The 20,718-nt window shown below is 36.3% G+C and overlaps 1 protein-coding gene across 1 annotated transcript in view; it reads right to left on the reverse strand.

Annotated features, from left to right (window-relative positions):
- LOC311156597 (adhesion G protein-coupled receptor A3-like) overlaps window positions 1-20,718 on the reverse strand; it is a 247,724-nt gene that overhangs the window by 148,642 nt on the left and 78,364 nt on the right. The window contains exons 3-4 of the mRNA XM_084210641.1: window positions 4,763-4,834; window positions 938-1,009 (exon numbers count right to left, since the gene is read on the reverse strand). Of these exons, the coding sequence (XP_084066767.1) occupies window positions 938-1,009; window positions 4,763-4,834 (144 nt within the window). The remainder of the gene's footprint in view (window positions 1-937; window positions 1,010-4,762; window positions 4,835-20,718) is intronic.

The following is a 20,718-nucleotide window of genomic DNA, read 5'->3' on the forward strand; positions in this document are numbered from 1 at the left end:
TGAGAGAGCGTGGATTTGAAGAGTTTCTATCGAGGCTGTTCCTAGCAACTAAAAACACATTCCATCTAGTAACGTGACTTCACCATTTTGAATTAAACTCACCTTCCAAGGTAATCTGGCTTTATAGCCACAGCAATGTTCACTGTGCACAACAAAAGCAGAGATAGAAACCCCCAACGGGGGAGTTGGGCTGGCCTAATTTGGCACATCATCTGAGATGAGTAAAAAGAGGGGCAGGTTGCACCTGTTCATTAAGTGCTATCAAGGCTCTTCCCATCATCTGTTCTCATTTGTTTTCATCAGAGAAGACCTGGCATAGTTAGTCTCATTAATGCGATCTGTAAGTGTGCCAGACTTCAGCTTTCACCTGGTGTTATCTTGACCTCATGGCACATCTTTCTAGAAAGATTTCCCTGTTTGTCCAAGGAAATGCCATAACTGGCTGGAGAGGACAAAAAGAAAGTACAAGATTTGTCACATACTATAGGAATGACTGTACTATAGGATGCACAGTAGGAATTTATTTCTCATTCAGGAATGAAGACAGATCTGCATGAAGACACAGTGTCCTCCTGGGCTCAGCCAAATGTCCATTTAAACCAGGATTCTTCCTATGAATTTTCTCTTTCCCAGCCAGGAAATTTACAGTCAATTTACTTTAATTGTTTCTTAGACGTGGAAATAGAAATTTCATGTTTAGCCTCTTTTTAATGTGGAAATGAAAATTAATTCTTTGCATTTCTGATAGATTTTACAACTGAAATAGAGAAAAGATATTTAAAATATGAACTCATCACAATCAAAGGCTCAGGACAGGAGCCTTTTAGTACAAAATCTACAACTTTCTTATAATGCAATTTTCTTGCCATCTATACTCAGGTAAGTAATGTGACAGGTGAGATTTCTCTGTTTAAAACAAAACTGGTGTAATACTCACAATTTGTGAAGATTATTAAGTCCAACGAACATTTCTGGTGTTAGGCAACCAATTCTGTTATTTGAAAGATCCCTGAAACAAACAAAAATCCCATGAAACATTGAGTCTGTCTTATTTCTATACACACCTACATAATCACACAAAGCATCTCTATTTTTAACACTTAAGGAATTAGAGACAAATGAGAAATAAAACCTTTTCCCATAATGTAACACAACTGAATTAAATAGGTCAAATAACTTTTATATTAACACTATTGAGCAATATTCCACAAATCATACTGTGACTTCTAATTGCATTAAAATGGGGTTTTATATATATGTAGTAAATAAAAGCAAAGCAATATTACAAATATACAGAATTTTCCTGATCTGACTTATTAGCACCTGCCGTTTTTAACTTCGGAAGAGTACTATGTATTTTGTTCCATGCAATATTCAGCCAAAACTGACTTTTTTTTTTTACTGTTTACTCATGTTTCATCTCATTAACTGCAGCCTTTCTTGCTGAAATCACAGAAACCAGAAGGCAATTAATTTTTGAGCTAGTGAGGTCAGTTTTGATAAGCACTTGGCAAGCTCTTTTAAGAGCAATACTGTGGCTTTCTGAGAGCACAAACAGAAAAAGGCATTACATTCCATAACTTTTGCCTGCAGAAATTGAAGAAATGTTTTCTGTATAAGCCATACATGCAACACAGTGTACAGGATGCTTGCAGGAAGGAGACAAAAACAGATATTGGGGTAAAACCATGAATAATGCCCCTTGGTAGATTAGAGTTTGATTTTTATGTATTTGGTTTTCAAACTTGACCCAAATTTGCCTTCCCACCAAGTATATCTTTTAAAAAATAATTGCAATTACGAAAGGATTTTAAGTGATCATGCAGCCAAGAAAAATGTTAAAATTGATCTGAATGTATTTTTTGTTTTAGAATTAGAGGTTGTTTTCTGATTCCTTTACTACATTGTGCAGATTCCATATTTTTCTGCTGATACATGAGAACATTAAAGTAATCAAATGGAAGACTAAAGGTTGCAGTTTGACAAATCCAGTAACTGCTTTCATGGGAACACATTCAATTAGCTGGAAAATGAAGGCAATCTCTTTAGAGTTCACTATGAAGTCGTCCTCTATCAGACAAAGAATATATTGTTGTGCAAGTATATGATGGAACTTCACATTAGAATGAAAATATTTCCTAAATGCTTGTCAAGGATGTTAAGTAGAGAACAGCTGAGATAATACTAAGGATACAATATAGTGCATTAATTTCATGTTAGCATTATTCTTTAAGTTCTCCTAATAAAAGCTACACAAGAACTCTAAAAATGCAAGTTTAAGACAAATACATATATAGCATCTACATATATTTCTATTAGAAGGTATAAAAAAGAACCTACCCAGAATTCTTGGTTGGGCAATGCTTTGCTTTTGTCTAGGCAAAGTCTGAACACATATGGAAGAATTGCATCACAATGTGGGGCATGATCTGGGTAGCAAAACCAGATTTTGTCTATACTAATCAATATGGGTCCATATTTCTTTAAGAGAGGCACACACTAAAATCTTATTTTTACCAAAATGAACAAATAAACACTATTTTCTCAAAGTTAACTTCAATAAGTGCTATTTTCATAAGAAGTTATATAGCAGTGACTGAAATTTCTGTTTTCCAAAAAAAAAATTAGCAAAAAGAAAAGGCAACTTGCTACACTTTTCCCCAGACTAATACCTGTTACATTAAACAAAATTCAGGCCATAATGTACAAAGCTGGTGGTCCTTTTCAGGAGTTAAACGTTTAAATTACTTAATGCTGACTCACAAAGTTGATGTTAGAGAAAAGAACTCTTCTGTGTTGAGTAACCAAATGCCATAATTTTAGTGATTCATAAATTTTCAATTTCCATTAATTTTGTGTGTACCTTTTTTAGTAAGCCCTGGAAATAATTCAGTCTGTCATTCAAATACAAATAATAACAGTTCTCCAAACCATTCACAGAAAACATTCTGACAGCCTGTGGCTTGTCTCTCTGACTTGCCATAGCCATTTCTCTTGCAGTTGCCCACATTACATCAGCTTCTGCTGCTTCTCAGCATCATTTATATTTTACACAGGAAATAAAAAGATGTGAATGTATAGTCCTAAAGTAATTACTCTATTAAGTAGTCAGCTGGAGTTTACACTATTTATTCCTTTTGCTCTACTGTCTCCTTCCTAACAGTTCCACACTGAAGGAGGGAAGATATTTTCTTGTTTACCACGGAACTACACAGATTTGTATCAAATGTGGTAGCCCAGCAATTAAACAATTCTGTCTCTAGATTGCTCCCAGAGTTACTTGTTCATATCAGCATATCAGGGATTCTTTGAGATTTGGCATGACAGAACTCAACACTGCCCTATCTACTGCACTAAAGAGTCTTTTCTTCTCTCTTGTCCAACGCCTGATGAGTTCTTTTCCCTTTATTCCTTTCTCCTGGCTGACCTACAGGCTCCACCTGTGCAGTCTGTGGCTGTGCAGCCCACGGCTTGCACAGGTTTCCTGCTTTTCCCACAAGAGGTCAGGGTTGTGTTATTAGAGTGCGTGGCCAAAGCAACAATTAGCGCTCGTTTTTATTGCTGTGCTCCACTGCTACCCCTGCACACAGAGCCGGGGAGAAAACTTCAAACCTAATGCTCTTATTTGTGTCAAAAATGTATGTGCTACTCTGCTTCATCATTCTTATGCAACTGGTTGTCTCCCAAACACACTAGAACTGGTATTAGAAAACACAGCTTGATCAGAGGGAGAAACCTCCTGCAGTGCTCCCAGCACACAGCAGCTCGAGACTACCACAACAGCACAAAAGCAGAGGGTTTGTAAAATTATCCTTCTGTTGATTTGCAATCCTTCTCCCCATCTAAATCTTCCCATCCCACTAAAATAACCCCTGTTTTCTGATAGGCTTTCTCATAAGACAGCATACATGATGGCTTGAAAAATGCCTGGCATGTCCTGATGGCCTAGTTAGCCAGTGCATGGATATTTGGAAGCTGTCACTTGGAAAATTATAATTAAAAAGGGTTCATCTCACTTTTCCTTAGGCTGAGTACAACTAAGGAGGGTTTGTAGTCATCGTTAATTAAAAGAAAAATGCCCAGCTGTAGAATCCTACTAACTTAGATATTTTTACCCTCTAAAATGTAGTTTAAAAATCAGCCAGTGCTTCTGAAAGTACTATGAGAACCTTTTCCAAGACAGAATTGCAAGAATGATGGACAGGGAATATACTGTGCAAGATCATGTTTCCTTAGAAAACCATTATAAAAGTAAAAAATATCAAGCAAAGTCAAGGTTGATGGTAAGGAAAATGGTAGACAAACTGTACAGTATGACAAAGTTTCCTTTCTAATAATGTGTTTGATAGGGCTGATTTATTATAAAAGTAAAAAAAAAAAAGTTAGTATAGCACAAACCATTGCTCACACACATCTGAACTGTTTAGTTTTACTTCTGATTAATGTCTACAGTGACATATCATTTGCTTAGTCATTAATTAGGCATGTTTTTTTACCTCTGTAGGTGTATTTCTTAGGACACTTACCAGAGATTAAACTGATGATTTAAATGGAAAAGTTAAAAAAGAAAAGGAAAAGGAAGAAAGAAGGGGAAGAAGGGAAAAAAGGCAAGGTAAATGTAAAAAGCAGAGTGTGTGATTTTCTATTTTACAGCCAGTGCTCTTATTTGATTATTGCTTGGTGGCATATTTGAGTTGCCCAAGGATAGAAATGTCGATACAAACACAATTTTCAGAATAATTCAAATGGAATTAATACTTACAGGCGCTTCAGTTCTGAAAGCCCATAGAAGGCCCCTGGCTCAATTGTGCTGATCAAATTATTCTTCAGGTCTCTAGAGAAACATAATAGGAGGAGCAGTTAATTATCATTTTACCTACTTTACCACTGTTATACATGTGGAGTGTGAAATGCAATGCAATTCTAACCTTTATCTGTCTTAGCTAAAACTAGGGGTTTAACTAGTAGCATCAAAAACAGTGCATCATCTGCAGTTTATAAAAACATATTTTTCCAAGTAAGATGTTTAAGATTAGATGTTTAAAAAAACCTGTTTAAAAATTCTGCTTTTCCTATTTATACTTTTCAAAACAAGCTTCCCAACCATTCCCGCCCCAGGAAAAAATGTTTTAATCAATGAGTGAATGAAATAATTAGTCAGCAAAGCAAGAGCCTTTTAGCTTGCTTATTCATTGTACTGTGCACTTTACACTTAATAAATTTCTCGTTTCCACCTAGTGTAGGCAAAGCAGTTGGCATGTGAGACAAACAGGTCAGGTTTCTCTTCTGAAATCCAGGCAGTTTCTCCTGTTTGGCAGATTGGTGCTTCATTTTGCACTTGCTGACAATCCAGAGCATTGGCTGTTTTACAGATAAAGAGTATTTCACTGACATTAGTAATCTTGTCTGCTCTTGACACAGAGCTTGGGGCCATGACACTGCTCTCAGCTCGGTCCCCACAGATTCACTACTGAACTGTCTCAAAGAGTTTTGTGATGTGAACCCTGAGGAAGTGCCTTCAGTGCAACCAGATAGGCAGGCCTAGGAGACAAATGCTGTAAATTCTTGCAGGCAGTGTTCATCTTCTGACAATTTGCAATTCATAGGGAGCAACTGGTGTTCACTAATTTCAGGGCTGATTCTCAGGCTGGCCACTTTCAGAAATTACAGCACATACACTGACTCTGCCAAAGCATGGATGGATCAACAGACATAGGAATAATCTTATTAATGACTTTTTTATTTTACTGCAGATAAAATGCACTCTAGCTGAAAGCTTGAGTTCACTACCTGTGATTGGCCTGAACACGGCAAGATTTCATCCCAAATGTTTATTTCCCAGAAGGATATATTTTATTTTGCAAGTCAAAATCATAAATAAGTATTTCTGCACTTTTCTAGTCATTTTTGAACATCTCTTGAATACAGTTCCACAAACTTGTGTCTCATACCCATTCTATTATAACAACAATGTCGATGAGTGATTTGTCCCTAAGATCTGAATTGGACTCTTTAAAGAGTCAAGTTCAGCTTTCAGCCTGCAACACTAACAATCTTTAAGAAGTCTTTAAAAACTGGAAGAAGATTTAGGGTTCATTTAAAAATATTTTGTGGTCAAACATGTTCATCTTAGTTCCCTGGTATCAGCAACAGCTACTAGATTTTTCTTTCTTTGTCTTCATTCACTCAAGAAGTTTTGACCATTTCTTTAAATGTGAGTTTTCCACACTTTATCATAAATAAAACTGTTTAAACAAAAGTCCTGCACACCTTTCTCCAGACTCAGCTTGCAAGGATGAGTCTTTTGTTTGGCAAAAATACATCTCCACAAGCGTTTATTCCTTTGATGATTTAAGGTTTTTGCTCTGTGGGTGAGTCAAAGCCTCATTTTTTTAAATATTCAAATATTCAATACTAAACATTTGTGTCTACTCCTTTTGCTTGTACAGTATGTTAAATATATAAGTACTCAGGTCATAGAAGTTATTTAACTTGCAGAAGTAAATCTATACAAAAAGACTGGAAGAATACTGTTTTCATCATGGAACAGCCATATTCTTATAACTCATAAGACAAAGCCAAAACCTATCTCAAGCTTTACACTGAAGTGTTTACACACTTGTAAACAATTTAAGAGGCATAGTACATATGCAAATATGTGCATTTTAGGCAGGAGAAACTGCCAGTTTTAATAATTAATCTTTATATCAATTACATATATTCTGTGTTAACTGCCAACTCATCTAAGTGTTCTGAAAGTTGCAATCAGGCAAAGTGATCAGTTCTTGTAGCCAACAGTGGTAACAGCTCAGAACAAATATAAAAGAGTCAAGGTAAGTGGCAAACTGTTGACAGGTGAGTTTTAATGAGAGTTAAAATAACCTAGTAGACAAAATGCCTTCCATTTACTGAAATCTTCTATGTTCTCGTTTATGGAAACTGCCCTGTTTCCCCACAACTTGTAACCACATTGGAAAAACCAGCATAGCCCTCAACTATCACCTACAGGAAAAAAAAGGTCATTTCAAGTTAGTAGAAGATAGACCATTACATGGAAAAGTGTCCATCACTTACACTGTCACAAACAAGACATCTGGCTTCCTTATTTTGGATATTTACACTTAAAATAGGTGGCTCATTTTTGTAAGGATGTTCACAGAAAATTGTAGATAATTACGCTGCCCACAACTCTGGAACTTTCTTAGCAATTAGTATTATTGCATAATGTTTCCATACAATTCTGGCCTACCAAAAAAGGTGTTTTATTCCTTGTGATCCTTGAACACTTCTTTTAATGTGATTAAAATTAATAAATAAAATTATTACAACTGCTAAACACCTAAAATTCATATTTCTGCATTAGGACATCCCATTTTTTCCCAGCCACTTGTATTTTTTACTAAATTACTATGATTAAAATATTAAATCAGCTTCTCCTATTTTCTGATTTAGGAAAATGTTTGCCATATTGAAGCCTTATAGCAATTAGAATTAACTTGCACTGAGCTAAATAAAGAAACCAGAGTAAATTTGGTTGTATGTTTACATTTTTTCCCCAAGAGCTACTGCTGAGGTTTGGCAAAAGGTCATGATCCAAGAGAAGCCAAAGAGCAGCCCAGGTTGGACCACACACATGCACATATACCAGACAAGTGATTTTATCATCAACCAAAAGCAAGAGAGAAGGGAAAGAACCCCAGTATCATAATATTGAATGACCACAGCGTGACCCAGTTGAAGTCCAAAAGAAAGCATTTTCTAACTAACAGTTATGATTTTCCATCATTTCTGATGCTGTATTCTAACTTTAAAGTATCTATTCTGAATCTGAATGACGTGTCATTAGTGGTGTGGGAGTATAGACCTGAAAATAAATCAAAACCAACTGCCATGTACAAGTACAGATAGAGGGAAGCTACATGAAGTTAGCTATAGTCATAAAAACTGCAGCACTTATATCCTGCCTGCAGAGCTGCACAAAATCAAAATGGGAAAATTTTTATTGAACTATGTTTCCCCTAATATCATTAGAGTTTCTAGATAAACTTCCTGCAGGGTAGTCTGATCTTAACTTGACCTAAATAGGTAGAAGAACAATATAGAATCGACTGTGTTATCATTAAAAAACCATCTCAAATGGTTACAGAGGAGACTTTCCTTTTCCCCTGCAAGTCTGAACTGACATAAATTGCACACAACCATTAAGCACTGTCTTCTTATTTGTAGCTATTTGCAAATAATAGGCCCATAGGTAAATACAATCAAGGATTCCTTTACTAAGAACCACAAGCTGCTGGAAGTTCATCAAATTACACATTAAGCTTTCAACCAACTTCTACTTTCTAAAGAGAAACCTTAGGAAAAATTGCTGACTTGAGGAGGGGAATTTGTGTTTGAAGTATTCACTTCCTGATGGCTTAGGTGAGAGGTAAATGAAACAAGAGGAACAGGCTACTGATGGGACACCACAAGAATATTTAGTAACTACTCCAGGCCTCTCAGCTACTCGACATCTTCCATGGCAGAATCCCTGATTATCTGAATGTATTCCCGAGATTCTTGATGCTTCAAGGTCACTGTGTGCACTTCCACAGTACAGAACATAGTGGGGAAAAGTTCACTGAAGTATAGACAGACCATTAACAAAGGAACCACTTTATCTTAAACTATATTCTGATGTTTTGTACCAACATCTTTGCCTTCAGGCATTGCATATTCTTTCTCCAATGTACAATATAAGTACTGTAGATATTTTGAATACATATTCATAACAAGAATATTCAACTAATTCCAGTACTTTGTTCAAATTCCTGACATTGATACATCTTTCATAAAAAATTATAGGTTGTACCAAGAGGACATCTGTGTTTAGAAAGCTGTCATTATGGTGCTGCAAACTTTCCAAAAAAGCTCTGAGAAGAGCAATCAGTTGTTGAGCAGATGCCAAGTACCAATGAAATATGACTGACTTTCCACATTTTGCATACTACTATGAAACAACAACAACAGCAGACAAAAAAAAATAATAAGGTCACATCTTCCACTTCTTTCTCATGTGAAATATTACAGCTAAACTAAATGTCACCATTGCCCAAGAAATGAATGCAGACTTGAGATCTCTGAAGAAAAGATTATGGTCACTGCACGAGGAAAGAGGCACAGCCAGTGATGACAGACAAGAGCTGGCACCTATTCTGCCATCATGACACAACAGTCAGGGCTGGCACTCCTGAATACAAGAAACAAGAATTAGGTTGATATTGGCAAAATGTGCTTTGAAGACATTTCAAAGGTACCCATTTGCACAGGAGCCAGTAACTTGCTCTACTCTGGTGGCATAGATATAATCAAAACTTATTTTCATCTCCATTGCTGGTAAATGCATTGTTGAACAAGCATATCTCATGAAATAGGCAGATTAAGCAACATCAGTTACTTGTACCATCATCAGTAACTAAATTAACTAAGGTGCTCCCATGGAACTCCACAGCTCATTTGTTCTCTTAATTTTAATTTTTTTTTAAATTATGAGAGTAGATATTTAACCTACTTTCCAGAATCAGAAAAGTTATGGTTACATCTCAGTTAAGTTCCAAGACATAAAGACAAAACTCTTCAGTTAGAAACATCAGATAATAAACATAAACATGCACAGTAATATGGACAATAATTGTCCCATAATGGTCTGCCTTTCCAGCCACAGAGGCTATAGGTCTTTTGTTTGCTTAGCATGCTGATGATGCATTTTCCTTTAATTTCCCCTTTTTAGTCCAAGCCATTACTGCTTGGATTCCCTAAAACAATAGACCCCAAGGACTAGACAAAAATATGACTGCTGTCCACTCAAGGTGCTAATGACTGATTGGAGGTTTCAGACCCATCACTTGATGGCAATTATGACATGCAGAACAACAGAAAGGTCATCACACTTTGCTTTTTAATTTAAGGCTGATGACTCATTCACATCAAATGTGCTGTGGTAATTTGGCAGTTATTCATTATTTAGGAACATGTCAAAAAGTGTAAAACAAAGTACTAATAATGGCAGCTGAAACAAAACAGAGAGAGGCTTTATGGTAGTTTGCTAGCTCAAAGAATCCCATAGAATCTTATAAGTTATTTCATTTTCACAGTAATAGTCATAGAGCAAGAATGTAAGACTCAGGGTATTTGAACAGCATGCCAAGTAAGAAACAAATGACTAAAAAGCTTGGTGAAACAAGATAAAAAAAGATAGACTAGCAGTACAAATTTGTTGATACATTTTTATAATGTACATGTACACTTTAAAAGATTAATTAATGCAGTTTCATTCTAAATATAGCATTGACCAATCAGAATACAGGTGCAAAGATGTTTGGCACCTGCCTCTACTTTCAGCATTTTGTTATTGATAGCTCAGATTTAAATGCATTTTCAAACACAGAAAAATCATCTACGCTTTCTGGATTCTTCTACTTTGGCATGTTTTTAGGAATAAAAATTCAGCATTCCAAACATATGCAACTGTTCCTATATGTTTTCTTTTTTATGCCACCAACCCAGACATCTGTGGTGAGATCACATTAGGCACAGAAGCAGATGCTTGGCACTTGTAACCCAGAGACTGAAAACAGAGTGGCTGTGCCACCCAGCCCCAAGGAGGGGTCACCTGGAGCAGTTGTATGGGGCTAAAACAAGACTGAAAGGTCAGAAGAAATAAATGCTGAGAGCAAATAAAGTGGGTTTCAGTGTCCACAGCTCTGCAATGCCAGCAGAAAATGCTTCCCTGCTGGCAACAAGGCCTTGGTGTACAGTGACAGATCTGGCATTAAAATGGCAGAATTTGGCTCTGTCCATAACCGTGGAGAGACAGGAGGAACACAGAAACCTTTGGTAGCTGCAAAGAGCCAGAGGCTTCCTTAAATTCTACACCTACTGGGACTTCTCTCTGTATTCATGCCTAGAAGGCAGCTCAGCATGGCTTACGTTTCTTGACATGTGCCCCACACCTCTTGCAAAAAAGCTAATCATTGGGGGAAGAAAGAAAAAAAAAAGGAAAATACAATAGTTCAGAGATTAATTCCAGCCCATGAGAAAACTGTAAAAAAAATTTAAAAGTCAGGGAAAACTATCCACAACCTTATTTTTTTTTAAACGAAACACACAGACCAATAAAATGTAAAACAGACACATAGAAAGTGGGTAAAGCACACTTTCAACTGAGAAAGGAGTGGTTATTCCACATTTTGAGACTGCATTGCTTTGGCTGTTACAGATTTCTAGCACTGTATATTCAACATTCACAGGTCAAATTTCAAACTCTGGAATTATAGTACAAAAATAGCATGAACTACTGGAAATTTATCCAAAATTTTCAAAAGTGCATCTGAATTAATCTTTCATAATAAAATATAGAGATTTTCATTTTTATACCAAATTATCAGAGGTATCAGTGTAATGAAAATGTGTTGTTTTGTTAGATATGAGAACCTTAAAATATACATCCATCGTATCATGGAGTTTTGGATATTTCCTTTTTTTAAGGAGTTTCCTTTTTTGGAGTTTCCTTTTTTTAAGGAAATTTTGTTTCTTTTTCTATTACTGTATCAAGATTGAGTTGGAAAACCTCAAGTGATTTGTTATTGAATTTCAATTTGAGGTTTCATGACTTCAAACCTCTGAAGAAAAGAGGAATGAATTTTAGCCTGAGGTGTAAAGGAAAGATAAGTACCTGCAGATGGCACAGAGATTAATCTAGGAGTACTTTTGAGCCTAATAAACTAAGATAGTTTATTACTCAGTGTAGATCAATAAAATAGGAATCATCTTTCCTACAATGTTTATTTCACTGTACTGTTTTCATAATAGAGAAGTAGAACACTTCGAAACCCAAGGTGAATAAATTAAAAAAAGTCAAGGAGCAACTCCATCTTTCTTCCTTCTTACTTTTGCTTCAGAGTTTCATTAAAAAAGAATCTTAATTAACAATATCACAAAGAACATGGACACTGACACAGACACTGAGGCCAGGGACCTGCAGTAATTATTCAGCTCATGACGGGAGACATGAGCAACACGGAACAGGGCAACACTGCAGTGATCTCCACCCACCTCCAGGTCTTCCTATTTACCTGGGAATATGACAATGCCCAGATCCATTCCAGCATCATATAGAGAAGGAAGCCCTTTCCAGAACAGGAGGGGGAAAGCAAATATAGAAACCATTTGAACACTTCATTCAGTCAGTGTTAGAGGCAACATTAATTGCACAGAAATCCTGTCAATTTAAACTGCCAGTAAGTAGTTTAAGGATAACAGGCAGGAATTGCCTATAAGCAGTTTAACTCAGAGGAATTAAATCTTGCTGGACAACTGGTCTGAGAATCCTTCCCCAGAAGGCCCTGCTTTATATAAACTGGGTCTTTGTTAATAACATAGACAAATTTTAGTTTTTCAAAACCCAACCACATGTGCTAGTAAGAAGGCATGCAGAATTGTCTTCTGCAGAAATGAGGGTTAATGTGAGCCCTCTGCAGAACCTCCTTCAGTATTTTCAGTGCACAGTTTATAAATTTGCACTTTCCTGCAGGTAAATGTCAGAAATTTTTAAGCAATTTTTGCTAAGATTTCATGTAAAATACAGATGAGCAAACTACAGATGAGCTGAAAAATAAGACCAGAGGTTCTATGTGAATGTATAACTTCTACCCATTAAACTCATTGCCATATACTTTATATCCTATACAATGTGTATGTTGAGATTCTCAAGTAAAAATTATTTTAAAGGAACGAAAAAATCTTATTTCTTCTATCTCAGAACTGCCAATAATTATTTCAAGCCAAAATATATTCTATTATAAATAATAATAAGTTGGCACATACTTAACCTGTCTCTGCTGGTCCCACTTGAAATGTTCTTTTTCAATGATTTTCATGCCTTGGTTCATCACTAGTGTTTTAGGCAAAATCACAGGGTTTTAAAATAAATTTTCATTTGCTTATATAAAAGTTTCAGTTATTCAGCCTTAGGATATGCAAAAATTATTGAAAAACCAAACAAAAAACAAAGACATAATAACGCACAATAGTAGCTGGGGCCACAGGAACACCCACAGGTCTTCACAGCCTGAAAGAATACCAAAAAAATGGAGGAAACAGGAAAGGAAACAAAAAAAGGATGCAGGGAAAGAAGGAGTATGTTATTGTTGGAGATCATTATTGCTGAAAGCTGTTGGCATGTTTTGTTCAGTGAGGCATCCCTTCCTTATCAACACAGAGTAACAGAACTTTTCCCAGCTTATTTACTCATACCTTATTTCATGGCATCTCTTCTACTTTCATCACATTGCACCTCCCTCAGGCCCTCAGAAATAATGCTTTATTTCCACAGGTTTCCTAGGTCAGGCCTGGGATCCAGCTACTCTCTCTCACAAATAATTCAGTTTACTCATCAAACTCTCCTCCAGGCATGGGTGGCACACAAAAGCTGCTGGTTAGGTATGAACAGCCCTCTTACCTCCATTGCTACATTACTGAGCAAGAATCTGGTGGAAGAAAAGGGACCTTGTGGTGGCTGCTTTAACACGTGTATTTATAAATCTGCTCTTGCTACATCTTCTTAAAGGATGACAGCATCTGACACAAATCATGTGTTATCTTAATGACATCACTATATAAAATTTCAGATGGATAAATCACTGTGGTGGGCTGACCTTGGCTGACTGCACATCAGACTAGGAGAACTATTTGTGGCCCTAGTGGGAAACAGAAGCCTAGATATCCATAAATTTAATTAAGTGATGTGCTGAAATACAACTAAACTATGTTACATAAATTTCAAAAAAAATCCCAGGAAAAAGAAAGCATTCATGATTTAGACAGCCCTATAAACTAACTTTACAAGTGAGTTTATTTCATACTCCTGTCACTTATCACAATATTTAATGTTTATATAGAACATATTTTATATTTTTCCTCATATACAATGCCCTGATGAACTCTTAATGTTTGTGCTAAGACAAGAACAATTTTGGTGTCTAATCAACGGTTTCATAAAGTAAAAATTTTTACTGCAGGAAAACTATGACTCAACAACAGGAGTTCAACCAAAACTCTGAAGAAACACTGCCAAGTAGTCTTACATACCTGCATTTTAAGAGGCACATAAAAATAATTCCTTGGAACAACAACTCTTACATCAAATAAATGTATCCAAACCCATACACCATTAGACTGCTCTGGGTCAGGAATGCAGCTACAGCTGACCCTGAGGAACTGGCATTTTATTTAATTGTAAAAGTGCTTTGCACTAACAACAGGAAAGATGCTTTTAATTCTAAATTGACACCAAAAGTGATCTGCAAATTATAACCTTTCATTCCCCCCTGCAGTTGTCTAACACAACTTTCTTTCATTCTGTTTCTAATCAATTCTCTCACTTTTAACCACTAGTAATTTACCCTGTATTTCATTCCCTTTGCTTACATTCCTATCCTCTCAATTTCAAGAAGAAATTCCTGGCTTTTGTCATGTTCTGACTGTTTCCTGTTCATGCAACAACTGCAATAATTTTGAAGATGTAGTTCCACTAAACTATTTCCCTGGGATTACATTTAACAAAAATATGTGTCTTATACTCGTTCCTCCCATTTTGAAACATTTTAGTCTTTTACACCTGAAAAGAAATACACCCAGTTTTATTCTTTTAAAAGGTGGTGAATCCAGTGCCTACTCATAAAACATTCACAGCACTAGACTGGGATCTAAATGTTTTTAGACAAAAAATAAAAACAGCTTCTTGACATTATTGTCCAACAAAATGAATTATTGAATTATGATTTATGATCATCAGCTGCAAACTTCATTTTTACTAAAAAAATATAATTGTCTTAATTCTTCTGTAGTTTTCTTATGAAACTTTTAGATACTAGGATAATTAATGTGATACATAAAGACATATTATTATTAAAGTCATAATATATTAAATATATTAAATCATGTATAAAAAAGCAAAAATATCTTGATTACATGAAACATATGGAGCATAAAGATAATGAACATTGTACCACCAAAATACAATAGCATAGAGAATGCTTCAAAGTATTCAAATTACATAATACATACAATTTTAAAAATTTTATATAATAACAGTACTAGCAAATACGTAAGTAATAATTAATGATCAAGTTAAATTAGATCTTGTATTTCAAATATCTCCTGCATCTCTTCAAGAAGGAAACTTGCACAGATGAGGCTTCACTAATCCGTCATAAACTAAGTTTTATATTACTAAACATCAATAGGGCTACACTTTGTTATTTCTCCAAAGACTCTGATAGGATGGCTAACAGACTGAGCACTAGCTCTGTGATGCTTATTTCAATTCCAGGTAATTGTGAATTAAAGTTCCTTATAGCTATTTGTACACTAGCAGAATCCAACCATTTTATTAGGAGACGACCAGAAATTTCCCTAAGAGATGGCCTGATGTAAAACCAGATTGCTGGGGAGCAGGTCACTCCAACTTTCCTATTTTGAATTTAATTTCTATTCTGAAATTTTTAGAGAGAATTCCTGAGAACCGTTACTATAACTCACCTCAACAGGTTAGCAACAGTTGGCATAGAGCTCCATAAATAATGCACACGTTATTTAGAGAGTCTTCCTTTTCTAGGTTATTTTCATTTAGCCAATATTGAGACATAAAATACTTGTTAAATTCATACAAGCAGTATCAGTAAAGAATGCTGGGGCACAGCCAGTCAAGTCGTGCAAAGCATTCACAAACTGGCACGCAAACATTGCTGAAACGAAAATCAGGACTGGGTAATCTCTTCTTCAAATCAATTGCCCTGAATGGCAGAAATAATTTTCAACACTTTCAAGTACTCAAAGCATATCAAACTCAGAAAGGACTTAATGCCTGGCAGGGCCATGACAATATACTCTGGTCACCAGAAGCACAGCAGGGAAAGTGTTGGCCTGGGTCCAAAAAAGCACTTTGACAACTAAAGTAAAACTTGAGTGGAGCGTTGGTTCTAAGTCCCAGAGTGCAATTCACAGCCCCCACTTCACCTCCTACGTGTCCCATGGCTGCAGCTACTTCAGCCTCCCCTTTTCAACTCTCCAAATTTCAGACAGGGTGCTGGACATGCCAAACACCTCAGAGCTTGGTGACACACAAGAGCCCTTTTGGGATTCGCAGGCAAGACCTGCAGACACCATGGCTCTCTGTGGGGCCAGGCAGGCTGAGAGGATGCCATCAGCAAAGCCTTGAAAGCAAAGCAAAGCCCAGCATCCAAGGGAACGGCAAAATATCGCCATGCATCATTCCTACAGGAACCAATTACAGCTGGAGAAATGGGAGACACTGTTTTGGTACCCTCCTCACCCAGAAGGGATGGATAACTACATTTGAAATGCACAGGAGTTAAAGAAACTGGCTGGGATCTCTGTTCCCTAAACCAGTATTTTTATACGTTATTGAACAATTGTTTACAGCAAAACCCATTATCTCCTTGTTGAAGAAATGCCCTTGGCACTCGTCTGCTTCTGTTCTTTTCTTTCTGGCCCCATAAATCTTGAATAATTGAATAGATATTGGCACAGCTCCACTTCAACAAGATCTACATCCTGGTTAAGGCCTTTCCCACAGAGGTGAGTGAATGTGTGATGTGCTCAGGCTGAAGAGGCTGAACCTGAGTCCTTCTCTTCCAAAGCAGACACTCCAACCAGGGGGCCAGTACAGAAAGCACAGTTACCCTCTTTTATGAGCCCTTTTCAAATAAAATATGGAGTCAGTTATGCCTATAAAGAGGAGTGGTTTCAGTAGAAGTATTAGGTTGCAAATCCCAGTCCCAGGAAAAAAAAATTGTCAGGCTTCAGCACTTCTGAGAGGCTCAATGCCTGTTCAGTCCCTCAGCCATGATGGCTGGTTTGGATTCTCTTCTTACAGACCTAATTCTCCCTGCTCACTGTATAAAGAGCTTAGGCCTCCAAAGAATAGCTGAGAACTACATTTTGAAAGCCAAGTGTCTGTTCTACACGTGACAGAGCTGAGAAGCACTAAGTCTACTGCATCTGGTTGCTGATGGGAGCCTTAGCAACTTCCTCAGCTAGCAAGCTGCTAAATTTTCTGTTTAAGGGCTGTATATATTATTTACTACCCATTTGGCTGGGTTTAGTTTGTTTTTAGCTGTTTTCAGATGGTTTTGAAATAGGCCAAGACAAGAATCAACTTTCTCTTCAATCCAGCAAGAAAACCCAAGCAAGAGAGGAGTGGGAAAGCAGGGCAGAGAGCATAATTAATGTGACACTTGCTCCTTTCCAACGCAGAGTGCTAAGGTACATTCTTGGGATTGCAACTCCAATTTCTAAGTAATGGCACAGTGAAATACCCATAAGAAACACTGCAGGCAATACTTCTAAAACCAATTTATCATTTCACAAAGACATGGATCATGAGGCTAAATATGATTTTGTGTTTCTTTTTCCATATGGAGCACTTTTAAAAGGGTTAATTCTGAAGAACAGCATTTTCCTCTGGAACAATATACACTATGCACATATTCCACTCTTATCCTTTCCCCTCTGCTGATAAGTGGTGGGAAAGGGCAACTCAGAAAAAATGTCATCCCATATCTGTCTCCCACTCAGCACACACTAACCCAATTCTCAAAAACCTCATCAGTGTTCAGCTCATTAAATTCAACTGAAGGATGAGAACGAAGCTGCAGCACTAACTGTGCACAGTTTGTGTTTACCAGCAAGAACACTGTATGCAGTGTTGCTTACAACCTACCCTGTAGTTAGGAAGCATTCTTGTTGGCAGCTTTGACAATTTATCTATTCATATCAAAGTGAAATGGAGGCTGCTTTAAAACTGGTGCTCCTTGCCCTAATGGGAAAAGAAGAATATTAAAAACTATTACAGTGAAATCTCTGTTGCCATCAAAAGGCCGTTGATTCGACAGACAAACAACCCAGTGTTAATGATTTAACAAAACATTTTTCACACAGATTACATGCTCATCCGTCAATATATAGTATTTTTAACATCAAGAAACTAAAGATAATTTGTTTTTAAAATGTCAATTACGAAAAATTGTGTGAAAATCAAATACAATGCCGAAGAAATTATGCTCTTACCTAGGCAATGTAATTAAAAACACAAAGAAAAGAAATGTTGCCATTGTTTGGACACAGACTCATTAACAAGAGGACTGTCCTAAAAGGAAAACAGTCTTGCTGGGAAATTTTTTCAGCAATCTTTTGATTTGAAAAGATGAATATTAAGGCAAGCACATAGGCCCAAATTTCACCACTCACTTATCTCTGTTTTGAGCACATTCAAGCATGAGGGAGAGAAGGTAAGGGGCTGATTTTGACTTAGTGAAAGTAACTACACCAACACATTCCTGCCAAATAGTGTATGAAATAAGATAAACATGACACAGTATTTCAATCATCCTAAACTCAAGAAAAATAGAGCTCATACAATAATCAAAAGAGTAGAGAGCAGTTAAGACTCTCACTTACTTTGCAAATAAGTTTTTCAGCTCAAGGAAAGTATATTAAAAATATCTTCATTTTGAAATTGTCAGCATCCTAAAAACTAAGTATATGCAGACAGCTATTGAACAGAGGACCGAAAAATGAGAAGCTTATCTCCCTCTCTAACTGCAAGCTCTCCGGATAACCTACAATATTATATACGGTTTTCAAGAAATTTAAATGTAAATTATTTATCAAAACATTAATAGGCAACAATGAAAGTGATAATGGAATTTTTATGCAGGTTTCAAAAATATTTTGCAGATAAAGTCAAAATCTACAAGTTAAAAATCCAGCAAAATCCATCATCATTAGACAAATGCAGCAGTTTTAGTTGCAATCATGTACGTGTTTCTCCATAACTGACGATGACAACACACTTGTTTTTTATGTATGAAATAGAAAATGTATTGTATTTATACAATAGAAAATGTATTTAACTATTCATTTTGTTGCTTTTTAAGTGTTGGCTTGGTGAAAGCTGCTATTAAAAAAATATGAGTGTTGGAAATGTTGACAGTTGACAGGTAGGGTTTTTTGGCTTTGTTTTGAATGAAGGCTCCTCCTGTTGAGCTAAATATAGTCACTCTAAGTTTGACTCTATGCAATGTGTGGGTGACTGATCCAAAACTACATTATATTGGTGGCATGAATTAAAGTTTTTCCGTGACACAGTCCCTACAAGTGCAGAGAACAAAAGAGAATTAGGTAATTCAAAAAAGCAATTTTCATATACCAGCAGATTCTGAGAAACTGTGTACTGAACTGTGCACCCACTTCAGTAGGGAATTGTGCTGTTTCATGGCAAGATATTAGAATTCAAACATTTGTATGGGTGATTAATTTGCCATTTTTGTAATTGTACTGTATCTTCAATGCTGGAGTTTGTCAGAAGTTATAGTGCTGCAATTCATCTAGAAATCTGGTAAACATTGAGATTAAGTTGTTACTCATTATTCACTAAGAGGCTGGGGCAGTACAGTACATGTTAACTATCTAGAACCACAGGGTTGTAGAACCACTAGACATGACCAAGTACTGCTGCATTCTGCTAAGCTGATAAATCTGGCCATTTACATGATAAATAAAATACAGAAGCTGATATCCAGGGTTGCATCAACTAGAACTAAAAGTATTCTTGTAGTTTTATATATTTTTGGCTGAATCGCTTGTTTCCAGGAACAACAACAACAACAACAAAAGAAAATACAGAAAACTCCAGAAGGCCCCAGTCAAGGCTGGAGCTCTTTTGTGCTGTGCAAACACATTTTTTTCCTATTCTGGATATATATAGAATGACAGGTCGTGAGCTCACCCACATACAATCATCTGCAGGATCAGCCAAAAATCTTATGTTCCCTGCCCTAAAGAGATCAGAATAAAATTCATCCAAGTTTTGTCACTGACCTCTGAGAGACTGAAGAGAGAATGAAGTCAAAGAAATTCTTGTCTTACAATTATTTCAAACACAACAGAAATACAAGGTAGAAGCTGAAACAAAACTTAAATAATACATGATTTACATAAATCAAAGTGTCCCAGATTGCTCTGATGCTGGAGTTCATTTGAAGCTAATTCTATAAACTGTGAGCATTTTTTGGGCAGAGTCTCTTCACGATACTGATTACACCAAAACCCTCCTTCCCAACTAATCTGTTCATTCTGACTTAACTAATGTATACGTGACACCCATGTTAAGGATCTGCACAAGATTTACAGGCTACCACAGTATGAACTCATGCCAGTAGAGTCTTAATTACTTTCAGAAAAATGGGAAAGGTGATGACCATGTTTATTGTCGTAACCTTTTTTTCTTTTGAACTAATCAAACACAGCTTAAATAATTTACTGGGAAGACAAAATATTCATAAAAGCTCTACAGGACAGTAATTCCTGATAGAAATATCAGAAATCTGCAGCTTTCTGAGTAGCAGAAAAAAGCTGTCCCATTGCTGAAAAAAACCCACCAAAACAAAAATTCAACAACCCAAACCTGGCATAGGCCAACATTTCTGGTATTTATAAATGTCCGCCGTGTCACCTAGAAAACAGATAACTACTGTGCAGTGTATTAAGATCCTTAGTCCAGCTGGTCCATTTTTCTCTAAGCTTTAAAAACCATTTCAAAAAATACAAAGTATTTTTAATGGATTTCAATGGTCTCTTTCTTCTTTTACACAAAAT

Source organism: Fringilla coelebs (genome assembly GCF_963513975.1).
Source record: "Fringilla coelebs genome assembly, chromosome: 8".
Taxonomy (NCBI): domain Eukaryota; kingdom Metazoa; phylum Chordata; class Aves; order Passeriformes; family Fringillidae; genus Fringilla; species Fringilla coelebs.